The 18,456-nt window shown below is 40.4% G+C and overlaps 1 protein-coding gene across 1 annotated transcript; it reads right to left on the reverse strand.

The window, feature by feature from the left end:
• Window positions 1–8,080: 8,080 nt before the first annotated feature.
• Window positions 8,081–18,456, reverse strand: lpxn (leupaxin). The gene is made up of 9 exons (XM_049588823.1): window positions 18,277–18,456; window positions 17,276–17,361; window positions 17,005–17,072; window positions 16,407–16,503; window positions 14,808–15,071; window positions 14,531–14,704; window positions 13,048–13,129; window positions 12,787–12,935; window positions 8,081–9,327 (listed from the first exon to the last, which is right to left on the reverse strand). The coding sequence occupies exons 1-9, from the start codon at window positions 18,287–18,289 to the stop codon at window positions 9,061–9,063; spliced, it is 1,200 nt and encodes a 399-aa protein (XP_049444780.1). The 5' UTR covers window positions 18,290–18,456; the 3' UTR covers window positions 8,081–9,060.

An 18,456-nucleotide genomic window follows, 5' to 3' on the forward strand; every position in this document is an offset into this window, starting at 1 on the left:
AAGAAGTCATCTTTGTGATGAAAGCAATGCGGTGGTATTGAATTACTGCGCACTAAATCATTTTTATGCAAAGAAGTAACTCCAGCTCCATCATCACATAACTGTGGATGAACCCCGGGCTCAGACAAGGGCTTATGATTGAATCTTAATGGGTTTAGTGGGAACAGGGTGTCACCAAAAGTACTTCAGAATTAGTGATTAGAAAAATATCTCCTCCGACTCGCAGGTTTGGACCGAGCTGCTAATGTATCCTTCGGCGCTGAAAACCTGAATCCTCTCAGCCCAATTTAAATGGATGTTCTGTCACACACGCCAGAGCTGAGGTGCTGGAAAATGGACACCTGCTAATGAAATTACTGTAAAATTCAATTGGAGTTGCCAGGATGAAATTTGTGTGTGTGCATAAGTGTGTTTCACTATTAAACACATTATGATGCAATTATCGTCCTCTGTATGTGTGTGTATGTTAGGGTCTGTGGGTGTGTGGTTCCACACAGAGTTTCCCACTGTTTTCTATAGTAGCCCTGTCGGAGGTTTGACTAGAGGCCGGCCTTGTGGGCTCCCCCTGCAGCGCCTGTGATTTATCAAGCAGCCAGCCCTGATCTGCTCCTCGCGGGGCTTCCCAGACCTCAACAAACCTCCACGAGCTTGTCTAAACCCAGGAGGCCATTCAGCTCTCAGGCAACAGGGCCATATTGCGGTTAACCATCACTCTTTAAAACAAATCTTATAATGATCCATGCTGTGGCTGCTACAGAGGCGGTGGATTTGGATTAGAGCCATATTCCCAGTTGGCCCAGTCCCAGAGCCACTCTGCTCACTGTCTGACCCCTGGTCAAAGCCTCAGCCTTGCCACCTACGCTGAGCCAAGAGCTGCTGCCATACAAACAATGCAGGGCAGCGATGGAGGTCCAAGTCTGAACAACCTCCACCCCAGTGTCGAATTCCCGCCCATAACCCGGTTTTAACCCCTGTGAAAACCTGGTCTGAACCTCAGCTTTTGGAAACCAATGTCCTGTGATCTCCAGGAGCTCGGCCAAGTCATTACAGGCTCACCCACCATTCAAAACATGTTCTAACAATCACACGAAGGGTTTAATTTTCTCAAAGAGCTTCATCGATTGCAGGAATACCGCTCTGGCACACTGTACCCACACATGGACACAATGAAGCAGCATAATGAAACCATCTATCTTCTTGACACTAAAGGCTAGCATACAGAAGGAGCTTACTGTCTTATAAATCTTCCTCATAACCTCAGCCAGTTTGGTCTGCGCCATCATTACGATCCAGATAAAATGTGACGCGCTCTCTTTCTCCCTGTTTTTCCGTGTTGAGCACGGAGGTCCGACTGAGACACTTGGCAGGAGATGTTAGGGAGATGAGACAAAGACGTGCAGCGGAGGAATTGGAGATGAAGTGTTCTGAAGTTGTTTTGAGAACCTCCCATAGCGTCCCCCTTGGGAGCTGACTCCATTTAACCCATAAAACTGGAGACCTCGGGTTCACTTGGTTAAGGATCAACAAGCACACAGAGACGGCATGTGATGCTCGCACAGATATTCTTTGTGTCAACCAAACCCGAGAAGACCATAGTGTTCTTGGCTGTGCATGTATGTGTGTGAGAGAGAGACAAACACATGGAAAGACACACAGGGACCAAACTCATAAATAGCATTTTTATGTTTATGTGTGTGCATGTGTTTTGCATCTGTGTCTGTGCGTGATACTGTTGAGAAAACCCACAGATAGCATGCATATGTTTGAATCAATTTGTATGCATGGCTATGTATTTGTACGGGTGGCTAAGCTGAAGCTATTTATATTAACTTGTTTTTTTGTTTGTGCATGTCTGTGCAAGTGATTGTGTTGACCAAACTCAAGAGAGCATGAATAGAAAATCCACAAATAGTATTTACAAGTTTGTTGGGTTTGTGTGTGTGTGTGCACATTCATACGCCTACTGGTGCGTTTGAGAGTGTGAGATAGCAAGGAGCACTCAGTGTTCGGCCAAGGACAACAAGAAGTTCCATTTGGACAGAGGAGCTAGTCATGAATCAGGTGTGATACCTGCACCCAGCATCAGCAGAAGGCCAAAATCAACACACCCAAAAGTGGAGCTGTGCTGCAGCTCGACTTCTCTCTGTGTGGAAGTAATTACTGAGGTGTTGAAGTTGTCACTTTTCCTCTGCTGTTAAAAACACATTCATTTGAACTCTCACACAGACGCACTTTATTTCGCTGAAGACTTTGCCCTCTGAACAGTTTCTCAAAGCTTACTGAGATTTGCATGTGCTTGTTTGGCCCGTAGTGATGGACACACCAGGTCTTTTTTCAGCTCAGACGGCTTTAGCTCTTTACATAATGTTTTGATTTTCTGGTTGTTCAAGTTGCAGTAACCTTGTGGTCTCGACTCTGCCAGCTGACTGCTGTTCAGGTTCAGGATGAGAGGGTGTGACAGTTTCTCAAAATGTGATGGAGTAGCTTAAATTCAGCAAACACGTTGGAATTAATCATTTTCCACATAACTTCCTGTCTAACATTCAGGCTGTTCTCATGCACTGTTTGTACGTATACCTATGAAGAGTAATGCACCACTAGACATATATGACCCATATAATCATGAGCCAGTAACCCACTTAATCAGGCTGCAATCACATGACCAATGCACTGACAGGAGTAAAGAAGGAAGTAGTATAAAGTCTGAAAGTCTGTGTAAGGTGGCAGGTTGAGGTGGTGGATTGGTCAAACAGCACAGGACTTCCTCCAGGAGACCGGTGTTTGGGATTGTGTAAAATCAAGTGAACTTTGAATTATTTTAAGGTACATTTTCACCATGTTTCTTTTCCTAAACCTAACTAAACTAACTTGTCTAAACCTAACCAAAATAACTTAACACTAAGTGCGTAACACTTATTCGTTAGCTATATTACATGAACTTTTGCTACATTGGAGCACTAACAGTTGTTAAATGCAGTTATGACAATTAAGTCACCGTGTTTTTAAAGACGCACTGATCCTAAAAAAATCACAATACAAACAAAGATGACTACCAGGAATGACAGGTGCTAATCACTAGTTCACATCATACAGTTCACAGACCACAATACCATTTACGTCAGTCTCCTAGTTGTAATTCTGACTGGGAGATGAAAGGAATTACTGACAGCAACATTTTTCCACTTAGGGGAAAGAACTACAAAGGTCTCCAGAAATAAATAAATAAAGGAAAAATTTTGTTTGCAAAATGGCTGCAAACCCACTGTGCCAAATAGTTCTCTCTAAATGAAGTTAAATAATAACAATAATAATACTTATATAGTTCGTTCAGCTAATTTTAAAGGAGCTTTACAGTATTTGGTTTAATCTCGTTTTACTTAACAAACAGATCCGGAGTTCAAGACAACCTTAAACGAGAATAAGTCATGACCAAGACCTTCAGAGATTGAGACCAAGTCAAGACAAAGATCAAGACCAGTGCGTGTCCCACACTGCAGGACACACTTACAGTAAAATGAGGAACATGCAAACCATAGGCACAAGAAAGAAGGAAGATCCACATTCCTACAAAAAACATCCACAGAAAACAAGTAAAGATTCCTCTGCATTCGCCTCATTTATTGTCATACTCTATATATGTGTGTATTTATGTACTACTGTTCAGTTTCTTGGTCAGTATTTTTCACAACATCATGTGTATTATTTATAATATAATATTCTTAAGTATCATATTCACTTGCCAATGTAGTGCAATATCATTCTTTCTCTCTTTCATGTGCAATACTACTTCTCATTGTTATATTATATTCAATATAACATTGATTATCAGAAGCAGTCTGTTTTTTTTCCCACCATTTTAGTTCATTTTCAGTAACTCTTGTACTTATCATATTCCTATTGTTACTTTATTAGGCACTGTTTTTTGCCTCTGCTCCTTGTAAACACTTCTGTCTTGTGTATTTGTATATTTTGCCAGATATTTAATACTCTATTGTTCTAAAATCTTGGCCCAGTGAGTGACCCTGACCCTGTTGTGAATCTTTAAAATTGTGGTTACTGTACTTAGTGTTACTGTCATTTGAAGCATTCTCTAGCACAAGAATTTCCTTTGGGGTAAATAAAGTTCTGTTCAATTGAACTGAGTTGACCTGAATTGAATTTATATAAGTGTATCATGGGAAAAGTCTTGATAAAATGATCAAAAGGCATTGTTGAGGTGAGTTTTATGCCTGGGGATTTTCCTTTGTTTTCTGTGAGCCAACAAATACAAACACTTCCTAGCTAAAATCAATGTAATCATCTCTATTCAACACCCCTTTTTTTCACAGGCAGTTTAGTGATAACCCCGCGGTTGTTGTCTTGACCATACTGAAATAAAATCCTGAGTCTTCTTTTACTGAAACTGAGACAAGACCGAGTAAAATGTGGTTGAATCAGAGAGGAGACCGAGACCTTCAAAAAGTGGTGTTCAGAACAGTTTCAAGACCAAGGCTGATCTCAAGAGCTACAACCCTGAACTGCTCCAAATAACACTGCAAAGAATTGAGCCTCTTGAAAATGACTATACGGCTAGCAGTGGGGGTAACCATCTTGGAAAAATGCGTGAATGTTCCTAAATTAGAAGAACAGGAGGTTTTCCTGTTCTGTCAACAATGCATGGTTGGCATTACTTATCCAGTTTGCCATCTTTGTTTGGGTCAAGGACCTGTGGTACTTTTTGTGGACCGGATTAGAAACATTCGTTCACTGTACACTCAGGTAATATTTTTGTACTGGTAGTGAAGATGAACTGCATGTCTTCTAAACACAGTCATGTTTTGCTAACTGACCTGATGGGATCACTGCATAGTGATGAAACTGTGAAAATGATGAGTACATATCTTTTTTTTTAAATAATTTGTGACAAATTCACAACAGCCATTTTCTCCTCTGTAGAGCACTGTGTTAATGTCAGAGTTATGTATCTGCATTCACTTATGCTCCTAATAGATGCAGTGACCTGTTAAGTTCATCAGTACCTGGACATGCCTCGTAATGATGTTTCAGTAATCTGATCCGTCCATGTTTTACTGCACCAACAGGAGCTGTGATTTCACATCGTCAGGACCGATTTGCAACAGAGGTTGTCTCTAGCTGGTGTTCCCATAGATGTGAACCTACACTTGAATGTACTGATTAATGAGTGAGTCTGTACCTAAGACCTATCCGACAGTTATGGGTTCAAAGCTGATGTGTACTGCTGGGTTTACAGGGTAGGGCAGCTCCAGCCGGGTGTGACCCACAGCAGAGCTGAATGAGTCTGAACAGGCAGCTCCACCGTCCCCATCAGAGGTGGCCGAGGGGACACAGCCATTTTACAGGAGAAGAGGTAAGTGTTGGGTTTCAGTCTCACGCAGGGATAACTCTCACAACTACACTCTTCAACCCCTGCCCTCCTCACCCTGCCTCCCTCATCACCAGTATCCATTATGTCCCAATATATGCCTCACTCCCTTCCCCTCCCCCATTGAGCTCTAGCTGCCATCTCATGGCCCAGTGCACTCCCAGACCGTTCGTACTCTGTTTCACTGCTGTAAATGTCACCTGAGTTACACTCTCTCTGCTTTCCACAGACGGCCCTTTATTCGCCACCCTTTTAAAAAGACCCCCGCTCACATTTCATGTTTTCTCATTTTTACTACGTGCCAGAGAGCCCTTTTCCTCCCCATTCACTCAGCCATACGATAACACTTATATTTTTTCTGTGAATGCCAGAAGTTCTTTCCTCGCATCATATTTTTGTTTTCTACTCAACGCTTTACCAAGCTTTGGTGTTGTCTGTATTTAAGTAAACACACTCGACAGCTAGGGTGAGTGTTCACATGTGCATCTGAGGTTTTTCAGTCATCTAAATTTAAGCTATCCGCTAGTTTACAGCTTTCAGATGCAGGAAAGCAAGCTTTAAACAACACCTGCCACTCATAAAACCAGTCCACTCATAATAGCATGTAGCTGTGACAGTGAATGGTGCATGAAGACACATTTTTAATACTAGAATGAACATAATCGCCCCTCAAGTCATGTGACGATGCAAATTTTTGCAAATGTGTCACTTGCAAATGAGTGGGCTGATTATAAAACAATGGGCCCCTGGGCACAGATATGCAAAGGGCCCCACCACGTCTCCTACATAGGAGTGAGACACTTTGTGGGGGTTTTGCATCTCTTTGTAGTCATAATGCATCTTTTTGTGGCTTTGTGTCTCTGTGGTCACTTTTTGTTGTCGTCTTTGTTTCTTTGAAGTCATTTTGTGTATTTTTTGGTTGTTTTGTGTCACGTTGTGATCATATTGTGACTCCTTGTGGTTGTTTTGTGTCTCTTAGCTTGTCCTTTGCATCTCTTTGTGGCCTTTTTGTGTCTCTTTGAGGTCATTTAGAGTCTCTTCCCGGTCAGTACATGTTAATTTGACTTGTGATATTTTGCAAGTGAAGGCCAGTGAGGCCCCTGACACCCTGAGCCCCTGTGCTCGTGTCCGGTAGGTCCATTCATGTGCAAAGGTCTCATGTCAGATCCAAGTTGATGTTGTTCTACATATGGTTAATGCTGCAAAGTGCACTTTCTCTTGTGTCTTTAAACACAAAATGCAGATCTCTCGGGTGTTTTTAAACGTATTTAACATTTAACGTTACAGTGTGTCTTTGAGTTCAGTAGGAATCTGGGAAAAAGGCCTTCAGATCATTAAACACTTAACGATCTTGGATTTTGACTAAACACGATACGTTCACACTCCTTCCATGATGCAAGGTCCATACTCTGTAGAGACTGTGAGAGGCCTGGTCTGACAGTGATGACAGCATGATTAATGCCCGCCTCCGTTCCCACTCGCACACTAACTTCACACAGCACATCTAAGTGGCCTGAAGAAAAGCTGAAGAAAACTGCCTGCGGGGCCGACAAAAAGTAGCCAGTGTTCATCTGGAGATAAGACAGCGTTTGATATTGGCAAGAAGTCTCACTCTATTCAGCTCTGTAGAATTCTGAGAAAGTGAAGTTTGGTTTCCTTTATTATTTTGAAGTTTATTTCTATGTGTTCAGTGCTTTACAAAACTGCTTTAAACTAGAAAGTAGTTGGATACACTGACGTAGCCACTATCTCTCAATCCACTTACTTCATTTTTAACTTAGTTTTCTATAGCATTGCTTTTATTATTGATTTCCTAGTTTCCACTGGTTTGTATTTTTGAGTTTTTCTTATCATACTATATTTAGTCTTCAGGCATATACTGTTTTATATTTACATATCTATCTATCTATCTATCTATCTATCTATCTATATGTATATATATATATATATATATATATATATACATATATATATATATATATATATATATATATATGTATATATATACATATATATGTGTGTGTGTGTGTGTATGTATATGTATGTATATATATATATATATATATATATATATACATATACATACACACACACACACACATATATATGTATGTGTGTGTATGTATATGTATATATATATATATATATATACATATATATATACAGACAGACAGACAGATATTTCATTATAATTTAGGATACAAAATAAAGTCTCTGGGCACAGGTGGGTTAACCTCTTCATGACGTATATGCTGGACTTGCTTGAGTTTCTTAAAGACGTTTTACCTCTCATCCAAGAAGCGTCTTCAGTTCTGACGGACTAATGCAGACTCACAGATTTTAAACTCTGTGTGGGTTGAGGTCACATGTGAGCTCTTAGTTTCAGAGTTGTTGGGGGTCACATGTGAGTCGGCTTGACTCACATGTGACCCCCAACAACTCTGTAAGGATTCAAAAGTTAATTTGTTTTATCTCCAAGGTAACAGATATAAACACAAGAGGGTCAAAGTTCAATGCGTAATGTTATGAGAAAGTATATGTTCCAATCATGTGCATACTGCATGCAACAGTGCATACTTTTTAAGGGCAGCTGCAAGACCTACTAAAAGTAAAAAAGAAAAAGTATACGATTCGGAACACACCCATTGATTTTTTTCCCAATGTAATTCTGCAGGACGGACAACACAACCTCACATTTAAATAGCTCAAACATTTCCTTCCACATCCTAACTGTGCTGTAAGTATCTCATCTTGACATATCATCCAGAGTATTAGTTATCAGTGGGAGTGAAGAAAAGAATGTCAGGCAACAAAATAAATGGGCCCAGACATGCAAGGTGCATCCCCAGAAATAAATTTACTCTGAAACACTTTGTGGCTGATCCATCCCTCAACAGTCAAAGCAAGCTGCTGAAGAGATGCAGCGATGCGAGGGAGCCCCGTCTGAAACCACCTTTGTTCACCTCACCTCCGTCATTAATCTTCCATAGGCGTCTATAAAGGAGTCTGTGTGGAGAATGAAGAGGTTGTTTGAATCCCATGCATGCCAGGGGCCAAATGGTAAGTCAGAGTAAGAGGAAACTTAGGTTGGCACGCCGATTCCATGCCAGTCACTGCCAATACAAGCTATCAGGCCACATAGACAAGCCCCTTGACAAACTGCTCCATACTGCCAGAGAGTATCTCCAGACTGCCAAGTCTTATGGCGAACTGAGGATAGCTTAATGGAAACCACGGATCAAAACTGCACTTCTGTGTTTTTCTTTCTCCATTTATACATTTTATGTGATCATGATGTATGAAATCCCATATAATTCAGCCCAAGTGTCAGCAACACACCTTTTAGATCCATCCAAGGTTCACATGTGTAAAACGTTTCTTCAGTGTTTTTATCATGGGAAATAGGTATTTTCCTTGTGTTTTACAACCATGTCATTAATTATATTACAATGTGGGCATTTTCACTCCATATTTTTACATAATCTGTTAATCATTTACGTCACACACTCTTCATTTGTAATTCATAAAAATGTTAGGCACCACAGTTGGCTATGAAGCACTAAAACTAATAACTTTAATTGCTCATCTGTACCAATGCAAATACACTCAACGCACGGGGAAATTATAATCTTAATAATGACAGCGATATATCATTTGTATGTCATGCACTGTGTGTCTCACACAAAAAGTTTGTTGAAACAAGCTGCGCAGTATGGCTTCCCTTTCTGCTCCTTGAAGATGCCATGGTGGAGCTGCCGCAGACAGAAGGCACACACAAAGTGCTCGGGGTGAAACTTGCGATCGAGTGCAGAGATGCAGCGGCCTGTGATGGGCTCACCACAGCCACCGCACAGAGTGCCCTGCCGCGAGTGGAAGTGCTGTGAGCAGAGGGGTCGACCGTCCAACTCCATGAAGCAGCCATCAGCGAAGGGCTTCAGACAGTCCTGGAGAAGAAGAGCAGAAGAGAGGCAAAGTGAGGAGGAAGGACAAAAAGAGACAGGAGACTGAAGCAGGGACTGTTTTTGAAAGTTGGCTGCAGAAAAAGCATTCTCAGGCTGTATCTTGCTGCTAGTTCACACATATAAGATGAGCAAAAAGGGCAAATGTGGATATCATAGCAATGATAATGTGATTTTAATGGGTTCGTAAAGTCAGTGGCTGCCGTTTGGCAGCTGACTCTGTTGGATGTCAGAGTTTCCTTGGCTGACTAACAAGGGAAACTTTGTAATTTCATATTAATTAGACCTCGCTCACAATTGTTTCACCATGCAATTATAATGTAACTTCTAAAAAATGTGAATTTAATGTGACAAATATGACCTTTAATATGCTATGAAGAGAAAACTCAAGCAGTGTTGCGGCTATGTTTCTATCAACAGTTCATTAACAAGAGTCGGAGTCTGCAGCTGCAGCAGCTCTGTGAGGCTGCGCTTAAATGTTCACATCAGGATGTTAAACACGCTCACAGTGATAATGATAGAATGTTGTTGTGTGTTGTTTTAGTGTGTTAGCATGGAAACATTTGATACGTAGCACTAAACTCACAGTGCAGCTGAGGCTGATGGGAATGTGGTGCTAGAGTCATGCCTCTAAGGTGACTAAAACCTGTTGTACCATTTGCGACGGTTGATTTGTTGCCTCCATATCACCCATTAAAAACATGGACGGTACAACTTGTCAGGTATTATCCCTTAGTAATAACATAAACTAAATTGGTCTGTAGAGATGTTTCATGTAGTTTCTCCTGGCAGACATTTTGACTTGTCATAGCCAGTGGTGGAATCTAACTTAGAACACTTAATCAGTTCCTCTACTTTGGCAAAATTTGAGGTGCTTTTACTTTACATGAGTATTTTAATCTCTTGCCACTCTCTACTTTTACTCCACCGAACTTCCAAAGGAAATGTTGCACGTTTTACTTCATTACTATTATCTGATAACTTTTGCTAATAGTTACTTCACAAATTAAGATTTTGTTGGACACAAACCATATAAAGATACACCTGAAAAAGTGGATTGATTAGAACATTAATTGGCACCTGTTTAGATAATTGTTTAAGTTATTTTTCATGCAAAAACATTTTATTGTTCCAAATTCTCAGACATGTGCTTTTCATTTTAAATATTTTCTGTGTTGCGTAGTTTTACTTTTAATACTTAATACATTTTCCTCATTGTCCTTAGCTACTTTTACTGAAATAACAGTGTCAGTGCAGGGCTTTTATCAGTATCTGAGTATTTTTACAGTCTGGTACTGGAACTTTTACTTTACCCATTTGAAACCTGAGCAAAAATTAGTGAAAAGAGAAATTTAAAAACAAGAAAATTAATGATAGAAAATAAAGTTAAAAACAAACGAACAAACATGGAAATGACCTGGAAAAAGAGCTTCAAAATTATAATTGTGTAACATAAGTTTAAATATATAATTATCATTATTATAAATATAGTTTTCCCTAGCTTTTTTAAAAATAAATACATCTAAATCTATATTTTTTTCAATTTGTGGAACATTTCTTACCAAGTTGCCTTTTATCCCCATGTTTTTGAAAGAAGTTACACTAATGTGCTCAGGATTGAAAAGTTTAAATACTTGTGAAAGGCGTCACAACAGCACATGACAAGTGATGTCACTCCAGGTTTTAAAGCTTCAAAGGGGAGCTACACCCATTTTAAAATTTATAGATGTTATTCCTACGGTCTAAGACCAAGACTAAGTCCAAAAATCTTAGTAAACATTAACAACTTGCTCCCAAATCCAAAAACTAGAGTGCTAAAACTCACATTGTGATGTAACATGGTGTAAAGTCTGGAGCTGCTCCTTAGACAATGAATTGGGAAAGATGTTGTAGATGGCACTGAGAGCAATGTTTGTTTCACAACTGAGAACACTATAATAGTATAAAGCTCATTTGGGTATAAAGAGGAAAACAAACATTTTACAGGTCGACAAAATCAGTCTCCTGTTTATTATCTATGGAGCAGCTTCTCACTTTTTACCCTGTGACGTCACAAATTTAAATTTTACTCTACTTGACTTTAATTTGACTTTTACTCTGGTTTCTGGCTGTGAGAGAGAGTAGCTCATGTTCACAAATATTTATTTAACTTCCCAAGGCCATGGAAATAACATATTGGAATTCTCAATTAAGACGGTGTTCCTCTTTAAGTAGAGGATCTGAATACTTCCTCCAGCACTGGTCATAGCAGTAAAAGCACAGGTGTGACTCAAAACATTGGCGATGGCTCTGTTCCATTTACATGTGCCTGTAAGCCATGACAGTGTGCCAATGTGCACAACACCAGAGCCCTGGCACAGGAACGCCCTAATGGAACAATCCATTCATGACTTTAGTAACACCTGTGTTTAACAAGTCGAAATGTTCACAGTGAGAAAGGTCAGTGTTGAACTGTTTCTTAAAACTATAGATATATGGATGATGATTTTACACCAGCTTATACAGACTACAATCTAATTCATATGCTTTGGGCGATTGTGTCTCTTGTAATTAAAGGTGGACTTTTGATGACAAAAAAAAAAAGAGTAACCTCAACTTTTGGTGATTTTGTGGTAACGTGTTATGAGAATTTCTCTACTGTTGATGAGACCAGGCTGCAGCAAATTCACAGGTGCTACATTTAATAAACTACCAGATTTATTTTCAGCAGGAGGTTGATTAAAAAGGCTCGGCCACTTTTCAAGTGTCCACTTCATCCTCCTGATGGAGGGTTTGACCTCCTGAACTCTGGAGTTAGATGTAGGCCGGGTAAAACCCTGACCTCGCTGATAATGACTGCTTCATGCAAAACAATGTTTAGGTTCTGTGCTAACGGTGCGATGCTGGTTGTGATGGTAATGATATAACCGCAGTAATGACTGGGTGAGGTGGTCATAGTTGGATGTATTCCATGTTTTATGTGATGTTTTTATCTCAATTGTATTGATGTAATTTTGAGCGGTAGGTTTTAAGAGCAGTGTATTTTATGTATTTCAGGTTTACAGCACTGTATTTTCAGTCAAGAATGATTTTCTTTAGGGGCCATAAAATATGAAAAGTTGCTACCTCATGTCAGAGCATCTCTACTGAGAGCATTTTAGATTTAACAATTGCTCACAGCCGAGTAACAGCAGACATAAAGCTGCACACTGAACCGTTTTTGACCAGATGCTGCATACAGAAGTAGGTTTGAAGTGGATGTAAAAGATACCCACACTGAGGAATATGGTTTCCTTGATTTATTTGCATCATTTCAACCGCAACGTATTCATCAGGCATACGGTTTTCATCAGCCTTGTGGTCAAAATGTTGCAAATAAAGCAAATTTGTGGGTATCTTTCTCATTTATTCCCAGGCTTGTACGTAAGCCAGAGCTGCGTGTGTGGTCTGAGGTAAGAGGCTCACTGCGCAGACGAAGCACTCTGGATGCCAGGTGCCATTGGCTGCAGTCAGGTAGTTCGCTCTGACTGATTCCCCACAGCCTGAGCACTTGGGAGAGAAGAGGTTGTAGAAGTCCTTGCAACAATATGGCTTCCCATCCTTTTCTAGGAAACCTGGGACAGGTACAAGATACACATCCTGAGTGATAATACATAAAATGATTTCCAACTTTTCTGCTCAAGTTGTCATTTCCAGTGAAGAGAAGTGAATGCACAAGCTTCTCACCGTCAGCTCCAAACAGGCCTCCGCAGTGTGTACAGAAGAAGTGGTCGGGGTGCCAGGTCTGGTCCAGAGCTGTCAGGATGTTCTGGTAAACCAGCCAGACGTAGAAATATTACATCATGCTTTTACTTCCTTTAAGGATTTGTAAGGTTTGTCTCATCTCATATGTTCAGATGTGAGGAAGCACAGCAATGTGGATCATGAACCACATAAAGTGAATCATTGGAGAGGTTGCATTAGTTTTCTGATTAATGACTTTGGTCTGCTGCATAAGCCCAGACTGCAAAATCCCAATATGGTTTTGTGTCTTATTTATTAGAATGACATGTGGGATATGTCTAGAAAAATTAACTACATGCTACTGTATGTCATCATCCAGTCTTCATAAAAATATTGTTTAAATAAATGGAACTAAGGGACTGTGCCTTATTTATTAGCAGATTGGGGTGGCTGGGGTGTGACTTTTTTTTTCTGTTTTCATCACGACCCTCCTTAGAGCTGTAAGTGTTTATCCTTGAGCCTCTCTCAGTAACTGGGGGGAAATGCATGACCTTCCCTCCACCATAAATAACCATATTTTTGTGCAGTCTCACCAAGTGAAGCTCTGGCGAATGTTTAGTAAGGAAGACAATACTGTTCATGCTCAGACAGTAAGTTTCTTTCTCACCCTGCCATTCACTCCTTGCGCACGTGCTCACTCATTATCTCAAGGAGTCATTGTCTGTCTGTTGAGTCATCAGCTGAATATGGTTCTTTCTCTGCAGTAGTTCTTTCTTGCTGCAGTCGTGCACGCCCTCCACCTCCCCATCACCACCTAGTCTTTACAGATTCATCAGTCTCATCTGCCTCAGCAGCCTCAGAGTCATCAGCCACCACCTCCACGAGTGTCTGAACTCCATGGTAGGATTTATCTTGCTGCCACTCAGATGTCCCTCGACCACAAAATATCTCCCTCTGGTGTCCAAACCCCAAAATTTAATCAGCAAAAATTATCTGTAAATCTGTACACTCATACTCTACGTTAAATATTATCTTTACTTCATTCTTCTGTCTCTCCTGATTGAAATGCTCCTGATTGGAGTCAGTGCAATGAGCTAAAAACTTAACCTCTGATGATCATAGGTTAAAACTTTTAAAACAAAATCTTGAAGTTGAAGGGTGTCAGGGTGTTTGAAATAAATGCAAAATTCGATCATTTAATGCTGAATGATTGTCCAATAAGCTAGATTAAAGAACACAACTTCCTCCCCAGTGCTTAAAGAATTATTTAAAGTGCCTCCCCCGTTTTGCACCACCTCTATAAATAACAAACAGTCCCTAATATAAAACAAATCAGAGGATAGATCAGAAAACAAAGGCAAATGTGACATTTAAGAACATGATAGGTGTTCTCAATAGTTAGAAATATTTCGTTTTACATCGTCAACATGTAATTAACAAAAAAAAAATGAAAACAAAAATATATATATATATTTAGTTTTCTCACCTTTGTAATGGGCCCCTTACAGTAGGCACAGCGAGGAGAGAAGAGCTCTTGGTAGTCTTTATCACAGTACGGCTGTCCGTCCCTTTCAAAGAAACCTGTGGTGCTCAGCTCCATCTTACACACCATACACACAAAGTGCTCAGGGTGCCACACTTCACCCAGCGCCGTGATCATCTACACAAGAAAAACAATAGACATTTTTTGTCCTGTGTGTCCGTCTTTATGCAGATTTCTAATTCTAAAAATATATAGATTTAAACGCTGTGACTTATTGTACCTTTCCCACAATGCACTTGTTGCAGGAAGCACAGTGGCCCTTCGCTGTGGTGCGTACGCCAATCTTCTCCAAGTCAGAGCTCAGCCCTCCTAGCAGGTCATCTATAGTATCTGTTTTCCTGCTTGTGGTCGAGGCCTTTGCATCTGAGCCTGCTGTGCTGCTGCTGCTGCTGCTGTCCTCGCTCTCCTGTTTCCCGCCTTCTGTTTGCCTCTTCACAGACTTCTTCTGCGTGAGTGGTGGTGGGGTCGGTGAAGACGCTGAGTCCTAAATGATGGAGCACAAATATCTGTTGTATTTAGGTATATATTTTATAAATGTATTTCTTAAGTCAGTGCTTGGTAATACTTGTATTCTGCTACTTGAAGCTGTGCAGTTTTGACATTAGTATGATGCTGCCCTCTGCTGTTCAACCTGATTAACTTCACTCATGTTTGGAAAATTCCTCACTGCACATCCATTATGCACTCTTACCATATTCATCACTACTTCATATGGACTAGAAAGAAAACTTTGCTGTGAAGGATCTTTTAATACACCAAAATACACTCGCTTGCCACTTTATTAGGTACACCTGTTCAACAGCTCATCAGCACAAATAACCAATCAGCCAATCACATGGCAGCAACTCAATGCATTTAGGCATGTAGACATGGTGAAGACAACCTGCTGAAGTTCAAACTGAGCATCAGAATGTGGAAGAAAGGGGATTTAAGTGACTTTGAACGTGGCATGGTTGTTGGTCTGAGTATTTCAGAACCTGCTGGTCTACTGGGATTTTCACACACAACCATCTCTAGGGTTTACAGAGGATGGTCCGACAAAGAGAAAATATCCAGTGAGCAGCAGTTCTCTGGGTGAAAATGCCTTGTTGATGCCAGAGGTCAGAGGTCAGAGGAGAATGGTCAGACTGGTTCAAGATGATAGAAAGGCAACAGTAGCTCAAATAACCACTGGTTCCAACCAAGGTCTGCAGAAGACCATCTCTGAACCAACAACACGTTGAACCTTGAAGCAGATGGGCTACAGCAGCAGAAGACCACACCAGGTGCCACTCCTGTCAGCTAACAACAGGAAACTGAGGCTACAGTTCACACAGGCTCACCAAAACTGGACAATAGAAGACTGGAAAAACGTTGCCTGGTCTGATGAGTCTTGATTTCTGCTGCCACATTCAGATGGTAGGGTCAGAATTTCTTCTGATGGCTACTTCCAGCAGGATAACACACCATGTCACAAAGCTCAGATCATCTCAAACCGGTTTCTTGAACACGTCAATGAGTTCACTGTACTCCAATGGCCTCCACAGCCATCAGATCTCAGTCCAATAGAGCACCTTTGGGATGTGGCGGAACGGAAGATTCACATCATGGATGTGCAGCTGACAAATCAGCAGCAACTGTGTGATGCTATCATGTCAATATGGACCAAAATCGCTGAGGAATGTTTCCAGCACCTTGTTGAATCCATGTCACAAAGAATTAAAAAGGGGATCCAACCCAGTACTAGTAAGGTGTACATAATGAAGTGGCCGGTGAGTGTATATCAATAATGACAAAATTCAGTTATTCTGAGACATGCACTTGCAGACACAGTACTGACCCCCTGTCCCAGACCCATCATATCCTGCAAGATAGCGTCCAGCTCCTTAGTGGGTGAGTCAGGGCTTGGGGAAGCTGCCACAGGAGCTGGCAGATCACTAAACCCAGAGAGAGAGAGGAGGAAATTAGAGAGTGTAACATCTCAAATTCTTATTTAATTTAATTGAATCAATCTCCAAGAACATTAACTACCCTATGATTACTGTACAGATTCCTATTGAGGAAAAAGTATGTCTCTGAACATAATCGGAGGTCCTCTGTTTTGTTTTACAAGAGCATAATGTGGTGCCATGAGCTTTAGGAAAACTCAGAAAACAGTACTAATAATACAAATCTACACAGAGGCCATACAGAGATCGAGAAATACTAGTGATCTAATATGATTTGCAATATTTCTGGGGTGAGATCTGTCAAAAAGTCTGGTAGAAAATTAAGCTCAAAGTGTACACTACAATTGCTGCGTACACTAAGATGACCTTATAATTACAACATACTGTATAGTGTGCAACACATTTTAAGTAATTCTCTGTTTTCCTTTACATAGTTTACACAATGATAATGTGAATCGGGTCAACAAGAGCTTCAAGCATGTGCTTCACCTGTACACATTTGAGCAGACTGGGCCTTTTTCTTTCTTGTTGACTCCTGCATAAACTGGAGCTGTACCCTGCGGACACACAACCAGAATATACTGGAGCTCTTGTGATTGAAGTATCAAGATTACAACTTTATCAATCATACGAAGTTCCTAATTGCAGATTTTAACTTGGTTAGTCGACAATATATCTCAAGTGTGACTACAACCGAAAAAGACATAGTTGAGATAGTTATGGTGCAGTGTAAGTTTGTATTTTTTGGGTTTGTCTTCACCTCCCCAGCAGCTGGATCAGCGCTCTTGTTCTCACTGACACTCTCTGAACCTCCTGTGTTCAGGGCCAGCTCCTCCAACAGCAAATCTGTAGCAGCATATGTGTTAATAAATCTTCTAACCACACGTATAAACATAAATACATATGCGGACATATATTTACACAACACAGCCACTAAAACACATCGATTGCACTTTCCGGGTGTTAAATGTTAAACCAGAGGATGTGTATAATATGTTTGGTGTTAAATGTTTCCTGTTGAGTGACACAGAGTGCATCTCGATGTGCAGATAAAAAGGTGCTAGCAGATTAGTTTGAGGTTGCTTCATGCAAGTCAGCTTCCTCAGGAAGTGATGATGACGTTGCAGAAGTGAAACTTGTAATAATGTTGCAAGAATCAACTCTCTCCTTCACACAATGTCAGCCCACACATCTAAGAAAATGGGAAGATATGAGTATGAATAATGTCTTTCTGTTGAAGTAGACAACACAGCGGTTAGACAAGAATAAGTGTGTAGCTTTTAGCACCGTTGTGTTCGACAAGTGATCGTTATGTCTTCCCATGTCTCTACACCTCAGAAAAATCTGCACATCCTATAATTTATTTTCAGAGATGCAAAATTAAATCAAACTGTTTTATCTTGCAAGATAGGAGTTGTATGGTGTGATGATCAGTGAAGCACATTTTTGTCTTAAATTAACTAAGCTAAAGCAACACTTATTAACAACACAATGTAAAAAAAAAAGAATTATTCAAATAATATCACACTGAATTACATTTAAACATACAGTATATCCTACAGGCTGCTTGTACTGTACTTAGTGTGAGTCACAGAATACATACTGAGAAGCACTGTCATCTTTTTATACGATCAATTTGAAATCATAGCACCTTACACTTTAAGTTTTAGAATTACAATAGTCACTCTACATCTAACAATCCGTCCACTGATCCCTCTGAGGATGATCAGCAGCGTTAAACATGACAGACAGTTGTCTTACCGAGCTCGTCCATGTTGTCTTCTGCTCTCACCACTTCAGAGTGAGTGTGTGTGTTTTTTTGCTGCAGGTTAGTTACTAATGTAACAGCCCAATATCACATCTGGTCAAAACCATCACTTCCTCTGACAAAGATCTGTTTTCGTTTGTAACTGAAGCCAAACCTCTCATGGTTAGTATGAG

The sequence above is a fragment of the Epinephelus fuscoguttatus genome, linkage group LG10, assembly GCF_011397635.1.
Source record: "Epinephelus fuscoguttatus linkage group LG10, E.fuscoguttatus.final_Chr_v1".
NCBI lineage: Eukaryota > Metazoa > Chordata > Actinopteri > Perciformes > Serranidae > Epinephelus > Epinephelus fuscoguttatus.